Consider the following 21,549-nt stretch of genomic DNA (forward strand, 5'->3'; position numbering starts at 1 on the left):
TAACATTCTCAGTTCATTGTTCCTGGAGAACATTGCCGTGGGATCTGAATTAAAAATAGGTGTTTCCTTTTTCTTTTTCTTTGAAAAAGAAATATATGAATTTAATTGATCTTTTCTACATAGATTTTAACTTATGTTTATTTTATAAACAGATTTATGTTAAAGTTTTATACAAAATGTATAACTAATATTTATTTACACAAATAAAGACTGTTTAATATGTTATATAGCTGTTATACCTCGTTGTGTACATGTAATGATTCTAATAATGAGAACAAGTTAAAAGTCTTTCAGATTTATTCTTACAGTAAGTTCAGCAGATCTGAACCAAGTTTCAGTGTTGAAAAGATCTGTACGAAACAGAGTAAGTTAATATAGAAGTTTTGACTAAAACTTTTAACATTAGTTACAAATAAAAAGTTATATGAACAAGAAAGCTTAATTAAATACTACATTAAGTTGAAGTCAGTTTTGAAAATTGATAGTCCAATAAAAAAATTAGTGTTAAAATTATCTCAAAAATTATTGACGATTACATTATACAGAGTGTCTCCAATTTAAATGGCAAAACTTCGGAAGTGTGTAGGAGACCGAAAAACTAAGACAAAAAGTCCTGATGTTTTGTCATTTAAATTGGGGACACCCTGTATAATTATTACATTAAAATAAAATGTAAGTTTTATATTCAAATACATTAAAATATAAGTTTGTTTAGTACGATTAATAAGTTTCTTAATTATATATATCAATTTATATAATATACTTTGAAAGAAATTGGAAAAAACTATTTTGCTTCCGAGTGCATTTTAATTAGTATAAACCTGAGATCGAAGCATGTGTTCAATAAGTTATTCGCGCATGTGTACGAAATCTTATCTGAGTGACTATCGGGCAATGTCGGGCTGTTTTTTTGCGCATCAAATACATCTTCAATAAAAATGTTAATAATTAAAGTAGGGTTTATTATTCTATTGTTAGTTGCGCCCAAATTTTTGAAAATTTTGCTATATTTCATATATTTTATGTAAATTTTTTCTTAATTTCTTTTCTATTTAGATTTGTTATTAAAACAGATATTGCGACTTTAATTTATCCTTACGTAATGTCAAACAAAATAAAGACACCTTTCTCTTACATTACTGCGTTGCTGTCTCATTGTTGCGCATGCGCTAAAAAACACTTCCCGACACTGCTGCTGCTACCGGGTCTCCCTCTAGCGACAGTCATCATTGCCCTGAAGATGAGCGCGCCTGTCAAGAGTTGTTACTTGCGAAGTCTTCTGGAGAAGACGCCGACGAATGTTCATCTACCGGATAACACTCCAATTTTCGTAGGACGCTCGCCAGAAACCGGTATCACAGATACGAAATGCTCGCGGCAGCAAGGTTGCGTTCCTCTAAGATTCCTCCTTTTTTTTTATTAGCAAATCGTAGCTAAGTATTCTGTACACGTGATACTCGAATTCTTATCGTTTATTCAAAGAAAAATTTACACAGAAATATGAATAAAAATATTTGAACAAAATTTGCTCTTGGTGCTCTCGATCTTTTAAAATATTCTTATAAATTTAATATACAAAACTTATAGAGGTTAGAGTTATGTTCAATTTATTTAATATACTCGTTATATTCGATAGAGTCGATATAAGAGATTCAATTCACAATATATGAATTACTAAATATACGTACGTACTAGACATATTCAATGCACTTAATTTCTTGATTACGTAAATTAACATTCATAATAGAATAATTGTTTAGTATTACGAATAGTTTAGAGCTTAAAACCTTGTCTTAATTAGTTCTATAAAAGATTTAAATAAGTAAATAAAATTCTAAATGAGAAGAAAGCATTAAGACTTAAATAATGAAGGAAAAATGTTAGAATAAAGACATTTAATAATTGAAAATAAAAGAAATTGAAGAAGAGACATTAGAATATGAAGAAGATTATATAATATAATTTATTTAAACTATTTAATTTACAAATAAATGTATTAATCTATCTTTAACAGTTCGTATATGTGCAAACTATGCCGAGGCTTTTGTCACCGTTCAGCAAATTGGTCCACACGCCTGTGGGTTTAATGGCTTTAAAACTCGGAGGAATGTAAGATTTGTGGCCAGGCACAATGATCACTTGGAATTGCTCTATGGCAAGCATGCCTACGAAATCGAGTTCAATCCGCCACCGAGTATGAAAAATCTGACATTGAGAAAAAGGTCGTATGAGTCAGCAACAGAGGAAACTGAGAGTAGAGCGAAAATGTTGAAACTGGATAATCTTTCTGATCATCACTCAGAGGAATCTGAGAATGACGAAGAAAGATTATCTTCCAATAGTGTACATTCCAACCAGAACACTTTCAGTACTGGTTCTAGTACATCCTCTAAACAAAGCAGTGATACCTCAAGTACATCCGAAAAATGGGAGAGCATTGATAATGGAAAATTGTTAATTTATACGCCAACGTCTGTTCAAAATCGAGCAAAAGTAATTTTAATTGTCAATTATAAGTTTTATTTAATTATCATGCTTAAGAAAAAAAGTTCTCTTTTTATGTAATATAAAAACGCGATCAAATTTTAAGAGTAAGTTTGTTATTAATATATAGGCATACCTGAATTTTTTTTAATTTCTTAATTATATAGGTTTTTTAATATAATTTTAAAAACAGCAGTCTTATGGCAAAGAGAGTTTTAAATAATTTAATCACAAACAAAGTATAACAATATTTTGAAAGACTAATGACTAATTTTTAAGAAAGAATAGAGAATTAAAAAATTGTTTTTTAATTGAAGAAATGTATCATTTTCTCTCATGTAAGAGAAATATTCACGAATTATATAATTTTCTTTAAATATTGTATATTTTATTAGTGAAAATGTAAGAATGAACATTTGTTACAATAAAACAATTGAAAATTTTTGTAAACGCTATTGTTGAAAATGAATTTTATTTTTAGGTGGCTGCGTATGATATGGATGGTACTTTAATAAAAACTAAATCTGGCTTAGTATTTCCAAAGGACTGTAACGATTGGCAGTTGCTATATCCTGATGTACCTGGTAAATTAAAGCAGCTTTACATGGAAGAATACAAAATAGTGATCTTTACGAATCAAGCGGGCCTTAGCACTGGCAAAGTCAAAATTAGCGATTTTAAGCGCAAGATTGAGAAGATTGTGCAGAAAATTAGCGTTCCTATTCAAGTATGATATAATTTTTATTTTAAATTATAATGAGGACAATAATACAATTAATTATATGATTATTTATATATTAATTCTTTTATTTATCTTGTTTATATATACAGGTTTTTATCGCTGTGGGAAGGAGTATTTATAGAAAACCAACAATTGGTATGTGGGAATTACTGGAGAAAGAGGTACATAAAATAATTCTGAATGTATAAAATATTAATCATTTGGGATGTCAGAAATTTTAATAAAAAATAATTAAAAGTATATATGAAAGTCAAGAAATATTTGTAGAAATATTTATATAAAAAATTATATCTTGAATATGTTTTATAATGAAGTACGTTTTATGATGTATATTTTTTGCTGTCAAGTTCACTTCTGCTTTATTAAGAGAGAGAGATATACGTAATTTTAATATATTCTGTACTTTTTAAATTATTTTATTTATTTTTTAATTACCTGTAATAGTTCCACAATACTTATGTAATTGTAGAAAAACAGAGGTATTGCAATTGACAAGGGTAAATCGTTCTATGTTGGTGACGCCGCTGGTCGGCCGAAGAACTGGGCCCCAGGAAAGAAGAAGGATCACTCGAGAGCGGATCGATTAATGGCTTTGAACGTGGGCGTGAAATTTGAGACACCCGAGGAACATTTTTTGAACCACAAAACGCCACCTTACGAATTGCCCAAATTTAATCCGAAAAATCTGTCGAAGACTGACAACATATGTATACCCGCGGATGCGGAATTAACATGGAAACAGCAAGAGGTAGGCAATAATAAACTTTTGACATTAACTTTTACTTTTTTATATAAAACTAGCTATGCCCTGCCACGCGTTGCTGTGGCTCTCTATTCTTATGCTACGTTTTTTTCAAATTTTCTTTGCTTTTGTTGTTTAACTTTCAAGAGCCTTGCTTTACTGTTGCTCTTTTTATTTTATTTTTGAATAAGCATTTATCTATCTTTAATAAATCTAATATTCATTCATTCACGTACTTCTAACTTTGTTTTCTAAAAGCTGCCATGGATTTAGAAATTCATTCAAAAGACTGTTTTAAATAAGTTTCTTTTTTTAAATAAAATAATAGCCATCTTTATTTTTCTTATTACCTTAATTTAAACACAATAGAAACAGTCTTCGCCTCTCCCGTCTCTCCCCGTCTCTCCCCGTCTCTCCCGGTCTCTCCCCGTCTCTCCCCGTCTCTCCCGGTCTCTCCTGATCTCTCCCCGTCTCTCCCCGTCTCTCCCCGTCTCTACTCGTCTCTCTGACATTAACTTTTACTTTTTTATATAAAATTTTTTTTAGAAAGTATAGATGTTGAAAAAAGTTTAAAAGAAAATTATATATATAGTGTATGTATAATTATTTAGTTTTGTGGAATAAAAGATTTTTCTATGTCCATGTTTTTATTCTGTTGTAAACAGATGATACTTATGGTTGGTAGTCCAGGTTCTGGAAAATCGCATTTTGCAAAGAATTATCTGAAGGAATACGGATACGTTAACAGAGATACTTTAGGCAGCTGGCAGAAGTGCATTGCCGCCGTTCAGCAATATTTAAATCAAGGAAAAAGTGTAGTTATAGACAATACCAATCCCGATTCAGCTTCGAGACAGAGATATATAGTTGTAGCCAAGAAGCACAATATCCCAGTTAGATGTTTTGTCATGACGACGAGTATAGAACACGCGAAACATAATAATAAGGTAATTGAAAATTAACGTTGTACCTATCATTGTATGAAGAGATATTTGGAAAGCTTTAGTTGAATTATTACATTACAGTTTCGCGAGTTGACTGATCCAAGCCATATTCCAATCAATGAAATTATTATAAATTCTTACGTGTAAGTAAGGAAATTTGCATACATCCATTTATTAAAAATTTCATATTATGTAATTATAGGTTTGAGCTTGCTTTTATCAAGACAATATTATTTGTCTATTTGTTGAGAATTATTGAGAAATTTAAATAGAGACTCGAGGAAAGTCAAGAATACATAAATTAGGTCAATCTCTTGATAAAAGAAAGATTTGTGTACACATTATTTTGTCACTTAATATTTAATAATATTATATTAAAATTCTGTGCACAGGAAGAATTACGTGCCGCCAACTTTGGAGGAAGGTTTTAAGGAGATAGTCCAAATCAATTTTGTTCCGAATTTCTGTAATGAGCAAGATCGAAAGCTCTACGAGATGTATTTACTTGAGGATTAAATTCTAGGTTATTTAAGCAATTAAATTTATGTAACTGGAATCCGTCGTCACATTAAACTATTTTTAATATAATACCCAATAAAAATATTAAATTATCTACTGCGTAATCCGTTAGTTACTTAATTCACTGTCAATGCAGACGCGTCGGCGTTGTTCAATGTTGGCACAGTGCCCGCGCGCAACAAAATATATAAAAAGAAATAAATTGTAATCACGATTCCTCATTCATTAAATATTTCAATTCCTGAATTGTATATTTCCATATATTTTAAAATATTTTATCTTTATAATTAAAGAAAATATTAATTAATACAGACAAAAATTTTTCTGTAAATTAGATTAATTTTATTTATTAAACAAGAAATGTTTTTAATTAAAAAAATTATTTTTAAAATGTAAAATATATTGCAAAGAAAACAAATTCTCTTTCATATAAATATTTAAATTTTATTAAAGAAATAAATTTCTGAAATGTTAGTGGTACAATAAAATAATCTAATAATATAGAATAAATTTGTATTGATATATATTATAAAAATTTGTGGAATTATACATAAAATTATTAGTTACATAGGAAGAAGCTATATATTAAAATAATTAGATTTAAAGAGTGACAAATAAAATTTTATTACAAGAATTATATTAAAAGAGAAAGAAGAAATACGATATGTGGAAAAAGACGCGTAAAATATAACACGTTAAAAAAAACAAAAGAAACAAGAAATACATAACGTATCTGCGTTTATTCATACGGGACAATTGTTGTTAACGTTTCTCATACATTATCAGTAATATGTCTAAAGCCGATATGAAAAGTAACGGCACAGTTACCGATGGTTTCAGTAAAAGATTGACCATTGGAAAGCGTGCCTTGGAAGAGACGAGAAAGAAGAACGAACGAAAAAAAGAAACAGAAGGAGGAAAGAAAGGAGAGAATAAGAAGATGATCGTTTTCGTTTTGTTTCGCTTAACTTGAAGTGTCACTAGATTTTTTGAAATAGTGCAATACCATGGCTAAGAATACAAATGACATGAAGCAAAATCCCAGGGAGACCGCGAACATCTTCAGTATTCTGTTCTTCTGGTTTGTTAAGACCTTCTTAATTGTAATTGAAGAAGCAAAGAAAAAAAAACACAAAGTATTTTTTTCCATTTTGGAAAAAGTTTTTTATAGAAAAAAAATTTCTTCTTGGTAGTTAAACTATCTATTTTTTCAGAGATATATTTTGAAAATAAAATCTTCTTAAAGTGCAGAATATCTTGCTTGTATTGCATTATATAATGCATCAGATGTTTTACGTTTATAATATATATTACGTTTTATACGTTAAAAAAATGGAAAACTTTGCTGTTCAAAACGACATGCAATTTGCGTCGAGTTATATTCTTATTTTTTCTTTTTTACATATCAGTTACTTTAGACTTAAAGCTTTTACGGTTCTATTGACGTTGCTTCCAATAGAAAGGGTTTCCGAATACATGCCACGTCTTGATACAGCGTTTAACAATTTTTGCCTGCAGAAATCTGCAAACTGGACCAAATGCGAAATTTTTATCCCACATTGTCGGCTTGTCTTGTTTCCAAAAAAATTCTGCAAGAACTCTAACCTTTTTAACATAAAAGCTTGAGGTTTTCTCTATAAAATCTTTTTTAAGTTTGTCTACGATGTCTTTTTGACATCAAATTGGCTCGAAATTCGTCATTGATTCAAAATGACTTTAACTTGATTCTATTTTGACCTCATGCTTTTTTATTTACTTCAATTATATCTGGTATGTGAATGCATTATTTGCATAAATTTGTGTAGAAAAAGTGATATCTGTAAATAAATAAGATATTTTAACTTGGTTAATTTAACTTTATCTTTTTATCTTTATACATAGATCGGACTTCCAAAATATCTAAAAAAGTATAAGTTTTAAAAAATAACAAGTTTTACAAAAAATGTTGCCAATAAATTTGTTATATAATGTTAAAAGATGTATTTATTAAACTTATCAATTTAACTCATAATATTATTACTGTGGCGCATTAGAGTTTTTATAATTGATGTGTTGCTTGGATACGCACGGAAAAAGATGAGTTAAAAATATAAAAATACAGCGAAAGAGAATTTGTTGCGAACACACACACACACACACACGCACGCACGCACAAAAACAAACCCGGCCATGCGACCTCCTCGTGAATCTCGTGACATGCTTTGAATTTTTGAATAATGCTACGCCGAGGGTTTTTAAAGTTTTTGTTAGCGTTTCGCAAGTCATACTTGCCGCACTATCGTCCAGTAGATGTCTGTGTGGTAGTTGGCAGACTTCTACATTTTTACTGATAATATTCAAACTTCGACAATTTTTTCCAATTTTGTTGAAAAAAAAGTTTCTTTTTCTTTTGTAGACACTTACAATTAATAACGATTCCCAATCAAAAATTTTTCATGTAAAAGTATGTAAAAACTCCCAAACAAGTATAGCATATGAGAAAAGCGAGAGTGTAATATATTATTTGCGATACGTACAGGTGGATGCGAGAATTATTTATGACAGGAGCCAAACGTGATTTGGAAGAATCTGACATTTATCGACCAATGAAAGCAGATGAATCCGAGAAATTAACTGATCACCTTGAAAAGTGAGTATCGTTTGCAGTGAAAATGAACACATGTTAATATTCTTTATAATAATACTTGTAATTGTAGCCCCAGCAAACACATAACATAGCAGCAACATTGCGGCAATGTTATAACATTGTAGCAACATCACAGCAATATTAAAACATGTTCTGTGTTTGCTGGGGCTCTTATTTTCGCTATGTAGAGAACAATTAACAAATTGTAATAAATGTTTTAATTTTAGTTTAATAACTGTTATTTTTAGTTTTTGTTTAAGAAAGATAATCCCATAACAATGCAATATGTCGTATTAACGACTTTTCTTTGTATATAATTTTAAAACCTATTCTATATTATTTTACAGATCAATTATTGTTTATTATTCTTTAATGTGAGGATGCAGTAAAATGTGGGGAAAAGTTAATAGTTATTTCACATAAAATTTAACATTAAATTAACTAGTATGTAGTCTGTATAGACAATTTAATGATTTAATAATTTAATTAATTATTTCATTTATGATTTGTGACATAACTACGTAATCTTGATTTTCACGAACAAAATTCGAAACGAGAATAACATCTGTTACAACAATGTGGATATAAGGACGCATTGTTCTGCCTTGAAAATAAATTAAATTGTATATTAAATTAATTTTTTAGTACTGTAATTTTAATATCCAACTTATTTGCTATCATAAACTTAGGCAGATCATAGGCAATTAATTAATTAATCAATCCCTTTTCCATGCGCGATAAAATTATGTGAGAACCCTACCAGATTATAGACCCGACAGAATTTATATACAGAGAAAGAGAGAATACAATAAATTTAGAAATTAAATTATTAGAGTGCTTAGCATCCGTTAAACATCGATCTTACATCTGTAACTACATGTTACAACTGCGTAAATGTTATTTAATTGGCAAATTTATCAATGTCTTCTTTACTCTTCTAAAAGAAATATTATTGCACGGAAACATGTGTCTCATGTATTAACGGATTTTTTTTAGATACTGGAATCGCGAGTTAGATAAACTGAAGAACTTGGAATATACTGTGGGCAAAGACGGGCAGAGAGTGCCGTTGAAAGAGAACGCCCGTCCGAGATTATATAAGGCGATCTTCAACGCCTTCTGGTTGCCCTATTTCATAATTGGATTCTATCAATTTATCCAAGTATATCGATACTTTAAAAAATCAATATTTTAGAAATTAAATAGCCCATAATTTTTCCGATTTAAACCAATCAATACCAGAATGCCTGTTAATTATTAGTACAATGTTTGTGGATAGGTGGAGCGAAATTTAAAATGAATAGAGAAATACTATTTTGCACTTTTCTAGCAGGAAATTAATTTTTTTAATATGCAACAAAGCAGTTAGGGGAATATTTTATAAACAACAATATCAACAATGTATAAACCGCACATTGTTATTAATAGAGCAAAAATCTCAAAATGATGTAGTCTCTTTAGTTTAATCTCTTCTACTTATTGGTGAGAGTTGACAATATCAAGTAATTTCCGTAAAATGATTATAATTTATGTTAATAAATAAATAATTTTTATCTAAAATAATTTTTCTTTTACAGCTAGCTGTTTCTTCAACAATTACAAGCGTTTGACTAGTTAGAGTAAAAATAACGTAATTAAATAAAGATGAATTAAAATATTAAAACAAAAATAATAATAACGAAACCATTATAATTTTTATTAATTAAACGCCGAAAGTATTGGACATATACTTGTTAACATTTGTTTTCAAGAAAAAATTGGTTTATGAATTCCTCAAAATTTTATGTCAAGTTTTAGAAAGCTTATAACTTAAAATATTTTAAATAAAAATTACTGATCTTTTAACATAAATTACGAAAATAACCAGTTATATACTCATTAGTTTTAAATGTGTGAAATTTTAAACATTATTTTGGTTTCAGTTTTTTAAGGAAATAAAAAAGGATCAGCAAATAACAGCAAAAGTTGTGTCAGTCTTTTGTTAAAATAATCTAATTAATAATAAAAAAAAAGAAAAAATTCTAATCTGGAAAATCCTCCCCCCTTTTCTTGTATTTTTCTTTCTCTTTTTTTTCTTAGATTTTTCAGATTTCATCAAATTGATAGGCCTATCATTAAATTTCAACATTTTTGCTTTCAGTATTGCATAATACGCCTAGCGGTACCGATCATTCAGGATTGGATTATCGACTACTTCGCCAGAGATCCGATTGGAAGAAACAAGATAGAACTGAACGACGTGTTGATCTACATTGCCTGCTTGATACTTTCTATTATCATTTCCGCTCTGATATTTTATCAATGGATGATACTGTCGCAGCAGTTTGGCATGAGAATACGTATCGCTTGTAGCTCCCTTCTCTACCGAAAGGTAATATTGCGGAATACAAGTTCTTCCTGGCAAGAGAGAAAAAAAGCTTCTTTCTAGCTAAAATAGTGCATTATATTTTCTTTATCTAAGTAATGATTGTATAATATTTATATAAAGAAAGATTTATTAACAGGAATACACACACACACACACACACACACACACACACACACACACAAAGTCAAAAAGTTAGTCACATCGAGTCTGTTATCTTACACGTTTATTGTCTTTGCAATCATTTACATACGCTCGACATACGTTATCGACTTTTTGTGAACTCCTTGCAGAAAAATATGTAATTTAACGGGTTTGAAATGTAAAATAGACCAAGTAAACTTATAAATAATTGCTTTTTATATCTATTATTGTTTTAAACCTTTGGAACAAAATCTGTAATGTATAATATAACTTAAACACAGTTTCATTATTACAAATTAATTGATGTAATTTTATTTTTTACGTAATAATACTGTGCAAATGTATTATTGTTATTAATGCACACGTTAAAATAGTCGTCAATTATTTATTAATAATTTTTTAAAAACAAAATTGTTTTCAAAGAAAGATTTTATTTTATTTAGAATGGTACGTTTTTTGTACTTATGCATTCTAAGTCGATATAAATTAACACTTATAAACTCATTTGACACATATAATGTAAAAAATAGTTGTTTTTATTGTTTTATTACGTAATGGCGTTTATTTAGAAAATAATATAATAAAAATTAATTATAGGGAAAAAAACACTTTTGCTGGGTAATTATAAATGTAAATTGTTTAATATATTTTCCTTCAATAAAATAAGATACTAATGCTAAATAATATTTTATATTCTATCGTTTTTTAGCATTATTTAAATTATTGTTTAATATTGTAACAAGTCGGCTAAAGAGCTAAAGATGTCCAATTATCAACATTAATTTAATTTTAATTCTTTTGACAACATTGTTATGTTATTACATTAGATCTTCGTTTTAAATCTGCACACGATTGTTCGGCGATCGAAAACTGATACTGTGACTTTGATCAAAAATCTAAAAATCTATTTAATTAATGACTATCACTTCGACTATTTCTATTTAGCTTGATAGTATTTACTAGGTTTATTACTAGATAGAAATAAAATGTTTAATTCAGAAAAAAACATGTTTTTTCCAATGATCTTTTCTGTTGGAAGAAAAACTGTTTTCTTACATTTTTATTGAAGTTTAAAATCTTTGAAAATCTTTAAAATTTTAACCTATTGTTGAAACTATAGTACTAAAAAAATGCATAAACATTTTTATTAAAAATTTGGATCATAAGAAAACGATGATCAGCTAACATAATAAGTATGTACCGTGCACATTTCATCGTCAGTTCTACGTTGATACTCTTGATATTTATTGCAAAATATTCTTAGTATATTCTACGAAGTACAAAAGACGGAAATAGGAATCTACTCAGTATGTTCTAAATAAATAGTAGTACGTATTTCGAATATTCTCAGAATTAACACAATGTTCTGCTGCAATATATTTTAAACATTTTTAGTATCTACATGTGCTGTATGAATAGTAGATTGTATAATCTTTTTTAAAATTGTTGCAGTTATTACGACTGAACAGAGCATCCATTAATCAAACCGGTATTGGACAGGTTATAAATCTTCTTAGTAATGACGTTACTCGCTTTGATCAGTTAACAATGTTCCTAAATTTCATATGGATCATGCCTTTTCAGGTAAATCTTTATTTCTTAAAAAATATGTGTATAGATTCCCACAATATTTCAAAATAATTAACATTCTTTTAAATTAAAATTGTTGTTAAAAATTTAAAAAATTATTTATTGGAATGTAATTATTAGATGTACAACTTTGCTTGTCAGCTTACAAGTCAAATTCTCGTCATTTGCGGGAGGTTTTAATTTTTTGCTTCAATATGAAGAAATCGGCGGGTGAGGCTTATCGAATGCTCTCAAATACGTATAGTGAGGCTATTAGTGAAAGAACGTGCCGAGAGTGATTTCAACGCTTCAAGAACGGCTCCAAGGTCATGCTCTGTATTTGATGGGATTAGCTCGGCGTAGTGTATTATGAGCTACTAAAACCGACTGAAACAATCACAGGCGATCGGTATCGAAAGCAATTGATGCGTTTGAGCCGAGCACTGAAAGACAAACGGCTGCAATACAACGATGGACACGATAAAATGATTTTGCAGCATGTCAACGCTTGACCCCATGTCGCAAAGCCCGTCAAAACGTACTTAGAAATGTTGAAATGGGAATCCTATCCCACCCGCCGTATTCTCCGGACATTTCTCCCTCTGACTACCACTTGTTTCGATCAATGACACACGGCCTGGCTGACCAGCACTTCCGTTCTTATGAAGAAGTGAAAAATTGGATCGATTTTTTCGACGCGGGATTCGTATGCTGCCAGAAAGATGGAAGAAAGTAGTGGCCAGTGATGGACAATACTTTGAATCGTAAATGTATAACCAGTTTTTCACAATAAAGTCTCGAATTTCGAAAAAAAGCGACGGAAGCAAAGTTGTACACCTAATAAAAATAAGAGTTTAATTAAAATATCTAATCTCTTTCACAAATTATTAAATTTAATAATTAATCAATAATTTGTTTTAATCTATTAGATTATATGTAATATTTTAAATACGTCTATTAATAATTGTTTAATTTATAAAAAGTGTACTAATATTTATTTGTATGTATCCACGTATTTTACAATGTCACAAATTATAGACTGTAAAGAGTGTAAAGTATAGACTGTAAAATTACTTCTCTTTTTTTATTTTGTTATTTCTAAAAAGCTATTGGTTAAAATTAGTCGAATTTTTTCCTTCGCAGATCACAATCATTGGTTATTTAATGTGGCAAAAAATCGGTTTTTCGACACTTGTTGGCATTGGATCGCTATTGATCACCGCTCCAATAGTACAAGGATCCTTCAGCATACTCAGCTATAAACTCAGAGCCATGATCGCGCCACTGACTGATCGACGAGTGCAACTAATGAGTGAACTCGTAGCTGGGATACAGGTATTCTTTAGGGATATTTTGATTATTTTATTTCAAATAGTTTAGAAATACTGGACTAAAGATACTTACCTTAAGTATAAAATTTTATAAAAAAACAATTTTATGAAGCAAACTAGAAAAGATCATGAGCCTCGTTTCAGATGGTGAAAATGTACGTTTGGGAAAAATCGTTCAGCAAGAACGTCTCTGTGATCAGAGAGCTGGAGATCAATAAGATGAAATTTTTGTCATATGTTCATGCCGGGCGTTTGGCCACTGTATTCTTCATCCAGCGATTGAGCCTCTACTTCACTTTAATCACGTTCGTTCTAACGGGGAGTAATTTGACTGCTTATATAACTTACGAAATAGCTACATTCTTCAAACTACTTGAATCCACCGCAGCGTTCTACTTTCCACAGGCATTGACAATGATGGGTGAAACAATAGTGTCCATGAATCGATTAGAGGTGCTGTCAAATTATTTTCAAATTTGTGATAAATCCTTAAAATCATTTCAAAATCATTCTCAAATTTGTGATGAATCCTTAAAATCATTTTCATCAACTTACCGATATTTCTGCAACGCACATATTTGCAACTAAGAGAAACTTTTACAGAATTTTCTGCTGATGGAAGAAGTAAATATGGGACATTCGGAGAAGAATTCGCAGTTACAGTCTCAGAAATCAAACAATGCTATTAATCGAGAGAAACAAACGGACAAGTACATCTCGAAAAATGGGAGCATCAGACTTTCCGAGGTTCACGGGCTGTTTGATTTTCCGGTCTGCGTCAAGTTTCAACATGTTTCGGCCAATTGGATCAGCGGCAAATTGCCACCGACTTTGTGCAATATCAATTTGATCATCAAGCCAGGCCAGTTGTGCGCTGTGGTCGGCGCAGTGGGTTCTGGCAAATCATCTATATTACATCTATTGCTGAAGGAACTGAATCCCGGCGCAGGTTCCGTGACGCTTATTCAGGATTCCTCGAAGAATCTCATTCAGAGCAATTTGTCCAACGGTTACTTTACAGACAATCCAAATCTGCGCATCTCCTATGCTAGCCAGGAACCATGGCTTTTCGGCGGTACTGTAAGAGACAATATATTGTTTGGTCAACCCTATGATAAGGCCAGATACACTCAGGTAATGTCTATTTATTACAACTAATGACAATAAAAATATAGAAAATATATAAATATTTTGAACAAATAATTTAAATGTTGCTAAATGTTAAGGTTTATAGCTACATAAAAAAAATCGTAACAAGCGTCAATTAACAGTGACATTTTATATTAGTATTTTAATTTTATATTTTTATATTTATATTAATATTTTCTTAAAAAAATGTAATATTATTGTTGCAATAATTACATTAATAATTACAAATTTAAAATATTAATATAATATTTATTGCAATATATCTTATATCTTCTAATTTTTAATTTTTTAGCATTTTTTAAGCTTTCTTTCTATCTTCTTTTTTTGTTGATTGGCAAACGTTTCAGGTGGCAAATGTGTGCGCCTTGAAGAAGGATTTTCGACAATTTCCACAGGGGGACATGACGATAGTCGGCGACAGAGGTATATCCCTCTCTGGAGGTCAAAGAGCGCGTATCAATCTCGCGAGGGCAGTTTACAGGCAAGCAGACCTTTATCTGCTCGATGATCCTTTAAGTGCGGTAGACACTCGCGTCGCTAGGCATCTTTACTCGGAATGCATTACAGATTATCTTCATGGCAAGACGAGGATACTCGTCACCCATCAGCTGCAATTTCTCAAACGTATGGATCACATTGTGGTGTTGGATCAAGTGAGTCGTTTTGAATATTCTTTAATGGAATTTGGTTTTTATATTCTATTGTTGTATACTCAGTTTCGATTTTTTTTCTATCATTTGATTTAAGAGTCCAATTCTTTCAAAATGATTTTTTAAAATAATTCTTTAAAATAAATTTTAAACGAAAAAAGGAGCTTGATTTATTGTTTTTTAAAGTTTTTAAAAAGTACACTGAAAAAAAGAGTCTTGTTGAATTAACTGGAATTGAACCAGTTCTAAACTAGTTCCAAATCTAGTTGATCTTACAAGATTTCCAATTAATTGAACAAGAATTTTTGTTAAATTAATTGGAAATTTGGTAGGTTTAACTAGAATCCGAACCGTTAGTTCACATTCCAGTTAATTCAACCAAATTTTTTTTCAGTGTATTTCAAAATATTGTTTGCTTATTGCGTTATATGTAACTATAATTAAACTATAATTAATTAAAAAATTTTTTTTAAATTATTTATGGTTATTATTAAGGATTAAATGTCCGTTATATATTAAATATCCTGATTTTATTTCTTAAGGGTTTCGTGAAAATGCAAGGAAGTTATACTGAATTAGTCCAGACAAATAATGAGTTCATTGAGGTGATGAAAAATTTAAATCACAATGCGCAGAAAAAAGAAGAAATTAAGAGAGCCTCGGATATGTCAATAAGAAAGATCTCACCAACGAGACGTGCCTCAGGTTTATCAACCGCAAGTTCCACTATTGTAAGATACTTGTCTCTCTTTATTTATTTTTTTTTTAATTTCTTTAATTATTTTTAATTTAAAAGATTAGACGATGTTAAAATTATCGGAATTTTTAATAATATTTTTATTTAAAATTATTTGTAATAAAATAAAAATATACAATTCTAATACGAAATAATTAAAAAAGAAAATTCAAGAATGATATTTGTGTTAAAAATATTTTATGTAGCTTAACTAACTTACAGCTAATAAAATAAAAGTTCTTGAAGATTGTATACAAGAGAAATGCTTTTCAGATATTTATTAATTTTAAATATTGTTTTCTGTATTCTTAACAATTATAGTACAACTAACTTCATAAAAATAACGATCTACGGTCAATCAACTAATTATATTGTTATTTTATCATTTTTGTACAGCATTCGGACATTGACGATTCGGATTACGTAGAGAAAATTCCAGAAGGCGAGATGATAGCACGCGGGCGAATATCCGGCAGAGTGTACAAGGAATACTTTCATTGCGGCGGAAACTACTTCATCTTGTTAATGTTGTTGCTATTTTTCGTTATCAGCCAGATCGCTGCTAGTGGAAATGATTACTGGCTCTCGTACTGGATTAACTTGGAGGATATCAGGCGTATCAACAACGTTAGTGAAGCCAAACGATACGCGAACATGTATAACGATAACTTCCTGGAATCGATCTTCACTTTGAATCCGGACGGTCTGCTTAGCACCGTAGATGCCTTATACGTATACACATTTTGCACCATCGTCTGTATAGCTACTACATTCTTTAGCAGCTTTCTCTACATGAAAATTTGCATGAATACAAGCTGTAAGCTCCATAATACCATGTTCTCCAATCTGCTGCAGGCGCCCATGTCCTTTTTCAATACCAATCCCTCCGGTGAGCAACAATAAAAAAATTATCGCGTTCTGAGATCCGCCAAAATTTGTAAATTTTTAATCTGAAAACAAAATGTCTTTGATTTTTAGCCGAGTTAGATAGTGTTAGAATTCCAAATAATTAAGCCTTAATATCGGTTTTTGAATTTTAATTTTTGAATTTTTCTTAAATCTTGCTTATGTTTAAGCAATTTTCCTGTTTCAGGGAGAATTTTAAATAGATTTTCGAAAGATATGGGTACCATAGACGAAATACTGCCCAGAGCAATGTTAGAGGCACTCCAAATAATTTGTGTAGTATGCGGTACAATAATCGTGGAGGTAATACTTGATCCATCGATGCTGATAGTAATAATGATATTAGCTGTTTTAGTTTTCTTCACAACAAAGTTCTATCTGAGCACTGCTCAGAACATCAAACGTATGGAAGGCGTAAGTAAGTATCGAAATCGAATAATTTTCCTGAAAAGAATAATACATTATTAACTCTTTCTAATTAATTACTTACTTGGAGTATTATGTACTAAATTTGTATATTTTAGAAGATTATAATATTTGGTTCTAAATGTGATCTGAAAATAATTATTATAATTCGGCCCCTCTCCCGCACCCACCCCGTCCAAGTCGCTAACTCATGTACAGAAGGCGTCAATAATGCCTTCCTACACGAAATAAGCCGCATTCAGGGCCAGTGTTTTTATATGAAACATTTTTTCCCGGGAATACTAATAAAAATATAATTATTATTATCTAAATTATTAAAGAAATAAATACTCGTAGTTTATACGTTTATAGCTTTTTTCTACATAAAATCTAAATTCTTTAAAGGTATGAGAATTAAATTTGCATGATTTTTTTTTGCAAACTGTTTACTTTAAACAACGAGTATAATTGATAATATTAGATCATTTTACATGTAACTTCTTAAAAATGTTTTGTTTATATTCCTTTTTTCTGTAACACAATGTAAAATATCTTAGATTTACATGTCTTCTGGATCGTTGGACTTCTGACATCGAATTTTTCATTTCTTATCTTTTGCGAAATCGAGGATTTAGTAAATTCCAAGAATTTTAAAATTTGTTTATATTTTTAGCAAAAAGCCCGATATTTTCGCACGTGAATGCCACGCTGAACGGCCTGCCGACGATCAGAAGTAGCGGTGCCGTAATTGAACAGATGATGCGACAACAGTTCGATGTGTTGCAAGATCGCCACAGTGGCACGTGGTATCTTTTCTTAGCATGCCCTTCCGCCTTCGGTCTCTTTACGGACATTATCATGTGCCTGTTCGTCAGCATTCTTTGCTACTCTCTAGTATTACTGAATGAGGCTGGTAAATTACAATTAAGATTACAATTAATTAAAAGATTTTTGTGTCAAACATAGTTGCCTAAGAATTTTGAGATACAAATCTAAAAGTTATTAAAGTTAAATAATTGTTTATTATTTAAAAATAAAAATTTAAAAATACATTTGGATCTCGAATCTCGAAAAATCTTCAAGTAAATCCAAATTCTTCCGTTGATTTTTATGCCGTAGGTGACATAGACGATAGTAAAGCAGGTCTAGCGATATCGCAGTCATTGATCCTGACCGATTTTCTACAATATAGCATTAAACAATTTGCCGAGACGATGTCGCTGATGACCTCCGTAGAAAGAATTCTTCAGTACACAAATCTCCCCAAGGAGGAGCCCGTTTCCTCTGACAATCCGCCGCCGGCCACTTGGCCTTCTACGGGACAGTTGAGCTTGAAGAATGTCAGTATGAAGTATAATAAGGATGATCCACCGGTTTTAAAGGTGGTTGGTAAATTGACTTTCGTTGTTGCAAATATTTCTTGTATTTTATTATCCCGTCGCATTTCGCAGAATCTGAACGTGACCATCGAACCTGGCTGGAAAGTTGGGGTGGTGGGACGAACTGGCGCCGGCAAATCTTCCTTGATCTCAGCGCTTTTCCGATTATTTAACGAAGGTCTGGAGGGCGAGATTAATATCGACAGTAGGGACACTAGTACAGTAGGTCTGAGCGAGCTGCGTTGCAAGATCTCTATAATACCGCAGGAACCGATACTCCTCTCTGAGAGTTTGCGCTACAATCTAGACCCTTTCAATCAGTACGACGACATGAAACTGTGGGAAGTACTGCGACAAGTCGAATTAAATGACATCGCACTGGATAACAATATCTTCTACGGCGGCCATAACTTCAGCGTCGGCCAGAGGCAGCTCATATGCCTGGCCAGGGCCATTTTAAGGAACAATCGCTTGCTCGTTCTCGATGAGGCCACGGCCAACATTGATTCGCAGTGAGTCTCAATTAATGATTCTTTAGCAAAGAAACCGTTTAATTGTATTTAAATGTTGGTTAGTAAAAACATTTTTGTTGGTTAGTAAAAACACAGTTTTTGATTTTATTGATTGTGGATGAATGCAATATCTATCATAAAATCAATTTAAGTTTTTTAGAGGAAAAGATGGTATTATGATTGCTCATTCACGTTTCATACAATAACTTTATTAATAATATTTTAAATTAAAAGTGATTATTTAATAACTACGTTTATTAAACAAATGATTCCAAAAGTATTATTAGAATGTCATTATTTCTAACAGAGATAATTACCTATATACATAACTTATAATAGCATTTTCTCTTCTATTATCAAATTATTCGTTTTCAAATTAATTAAATATCTTTACAGTGTGGCTCAATAATAAATGGTTCAATCAATTTTGTGATAAATCTAAAACTATAGAAAAAGATTAGATTATCTTTTATAAAGTAGAGCAGATCAAATTTTTAACAAAGATTTATGTTTTGTATTCGCAAAACATTGTGAATGCATGATTTCTGAATCCGACATATTAATTCGTGAATTTATATTACATTTGTATTTCTTTTAGCACTGATGTTTTAATTCAGGAAACAATAAGAAACAAATTTAAAGAATGTACCGTCATCACCATAGCACATCGTTTAAATACTATAATGGACAGTAATCGGATTATTGTGATGGAGAACGGTTCCATTGTGGTAGGTTTTTTTAACACAACGTAAATGCATTAGGAAAAATATTGATTGCAAGGAAAACATAAGTATATAAATCAATATAGTTATATAGTAAAACTATATAAAATAAAATTTTTTGTAATTATTTTCAAAAAAGTTTGTTTATAATAATACTGTTAATAGTATAGTAAATTTTAATCTATCGAAAAAAGAGAATATTTACAAAAATGTAAATAAAAGAATATAATTATAAAATAGACATGTTTCGATCAGTGTTTATGTGTTAACAGTTGACATTCTTCAAATTTTCTAAAAAATAATTACATTATAGTATTACAAAAATAAAGCTATATATAAAAAAAAATTTTTTTTTAATTTTTATAAATTCAACGTGGTTTCTTCAAAATAAAGATCTCGCAATACGTAACATAATACTTCTCTGAAAAAAATTAATTAATGTTGTACATACACATACACATTATATATAAAGTATATTTTAAAAACCGTTAAATTTTTAAGGAAAATCTTATAGTTTTCTCCAAAAAAGATCTTTATATGCATTTGATTGATAAACATATTATGTCAACAGGAATTTGGTTGTCCGTATGAGTTATTGCATAACAAACCGAATGGTTACTTCTCACAAATGGTGGAGAAGACAGGCAATCAGATGGCGCTAAGTCTTTTAGAGCAGGCAAAGAAGGCTTGTCAAAAGAATAACGATCAATGTGAATTAAACTTTTCAGCACAAAATACTGAAAGTGAGAGTGACGACGCAATCACAGAACAGTCCACTTTATAGATTTTTCGTTATACCAAAAATATGTGTGTAAAAAAAAGGTATATAGCTAGATAGCCAAATGAAGGCAACGTGTTGTCATTTTGCTGTCATTTATTCCCTATTAATTTCATCAAACTAATGCTAAGGTGTTTCCTCAAACTGTCTATTGTTCTGATATCGTGTAAAATTCTTCATTAGAATTCAACAAACTGACGCCAAGTTGTCAACATGCATGGACAATTTGCTGTCAATGTGACAAGTTTATTATTCCTCAATGTATGTACTTACAATTTCATAAACTCATGAAGGTTATTTGCCCTCCTGATTCTAACTGTTCCACGTTAAATTACAATGACAGCAAATTGTGGGCAAGTTTTGCCCGATATGCTCAATTTCGCTTGGCTGTACATATATCTGGGTAGGATAAGATGTGCCTATATGTATGTGATTATATGAGAATATGCTTATATGTAGTACGCTAATTTTTATTCCACTTTCAGTTTTTATTTATTGTCTTAATTATAATTATAATTATAACATAAATGTCACATTTATTGTAAAGATAATGAAATAGCATTAAATTGTTATTTTTTCGATACTACTTTTGTCAATACAGGAAATACAAATATCTCTTATAAACATTGATTTCTCGATGTGCTTTTATTATACACTACGACAAGAAAAATTAAAATAAATAATTATTTACTTAAGTAATGGGACGTATTATTACTTTAAAAAGAAATATAATTGATTGTTGCATTAATAGTGGAAAAATTATTATCACAAAAAATAAAAGTATTTATCACCCGGGAAATAATGTTTCATTAATGTTCTTTAACAGTAATATATTTATTATAAATC

General features: G+C 30.3%; 2 protein-coding genes across 3 annotated transcripts; both read left to right on the top strand.

Moving 5' to 3' along the window:
- The first annotated feature begins 1,209 nt into the window (after window positions 1-1,209).
- On the top strand, window positions 1,210-5,645 carry LOC105838774 (uncharacterized protein F21D5.5). Its single transcript, XM_012684571.3, has 8 exons — window positions 1,210-1,385; window positions 2,015-2,493; window positions 2,966-3,211; window positions 3,316-3,387; window positions 3,696-3,974; window positions 4,634-4,915; window positions 4,994-5,055; window positions 5,305-5,645. The coding sequence occupies exons 1-8, from the start codon at window positions 1,241-1,243 to the stop codon at window positions 5,426-5,428; spliced, it is 1,689 nt and encodes a 562-aa protein (XP_012540025.2). The 5' UTR covers window positions 1,210-1,240; the 3' UTR covers window positions 5,429-5,645.
- A 344-nt stretch (window positions 5,646-5,989) lies between these two features.
- On the top strand, window positions 5,990-21,399 carry LOC114255079 (multidrug resistance-associated protein 4). 2 transcript variants are annotated; one of them, XM_036287640.1, is made up of 17 exons: window positions 5,990-6,512; window positions 7,950-8,060; window positions 9,054-9,219; window positions 10,198-10,428; window positions 12,019-12,150; window positions 13,279-13,470; window positions 13,611-13,919; window positions 14,070-14,600; window positions 14,963-15,268; window positions 15,808-15,996; window positions 16,398-16,890; window positions 17,095-17,325; window positions 17,986-18,225; window positions 18,432-18,697; window positions 18,764-19,203; window positions 19,802-19,931; window positions 20,497-21,399. In XM_036287640.1, exons 1-17 carry the CDS (start codon window positions 6,439-6,441, stop codon window positions 20,707-20,709), a joined length of 4,254 nt encoding a protein of 1,417 aa, XP_036143533.1. In that variant the 5' UTR covers window positions 5,990-6,438; the 3' UTR covers window positions 20,710-21,399. The 2 variants fall into 2 exon arrangements, with proteins under 2 accessions (XP_036143533.1, XP_036143534.1); XM_036287641.1 differs by having other exon boundaries at window positions 6,439-6,512; window positions 18,432-18,694; window positions 20,497-20,709.
- Window positions 21,400-21,549: the final 150 nt, after the last annotated feature.

This window comes from Monomorium pharaonis, chromosome 5 (assembly GCF_013373865.1).
Source record: "Monomorium pharaonis isolate MP-MQ-018 chromosome 5, ASM1337386v2, whole genome shotgun sequence".
In the NCBI taxonomy this organism is placed as follows: domain Eukaryota; kingdom Metazoa; phylum Arthropoda; class Insecta; order Hymenoptera; family Formicidae; genus Monomorium; species Monomorium pharaonis.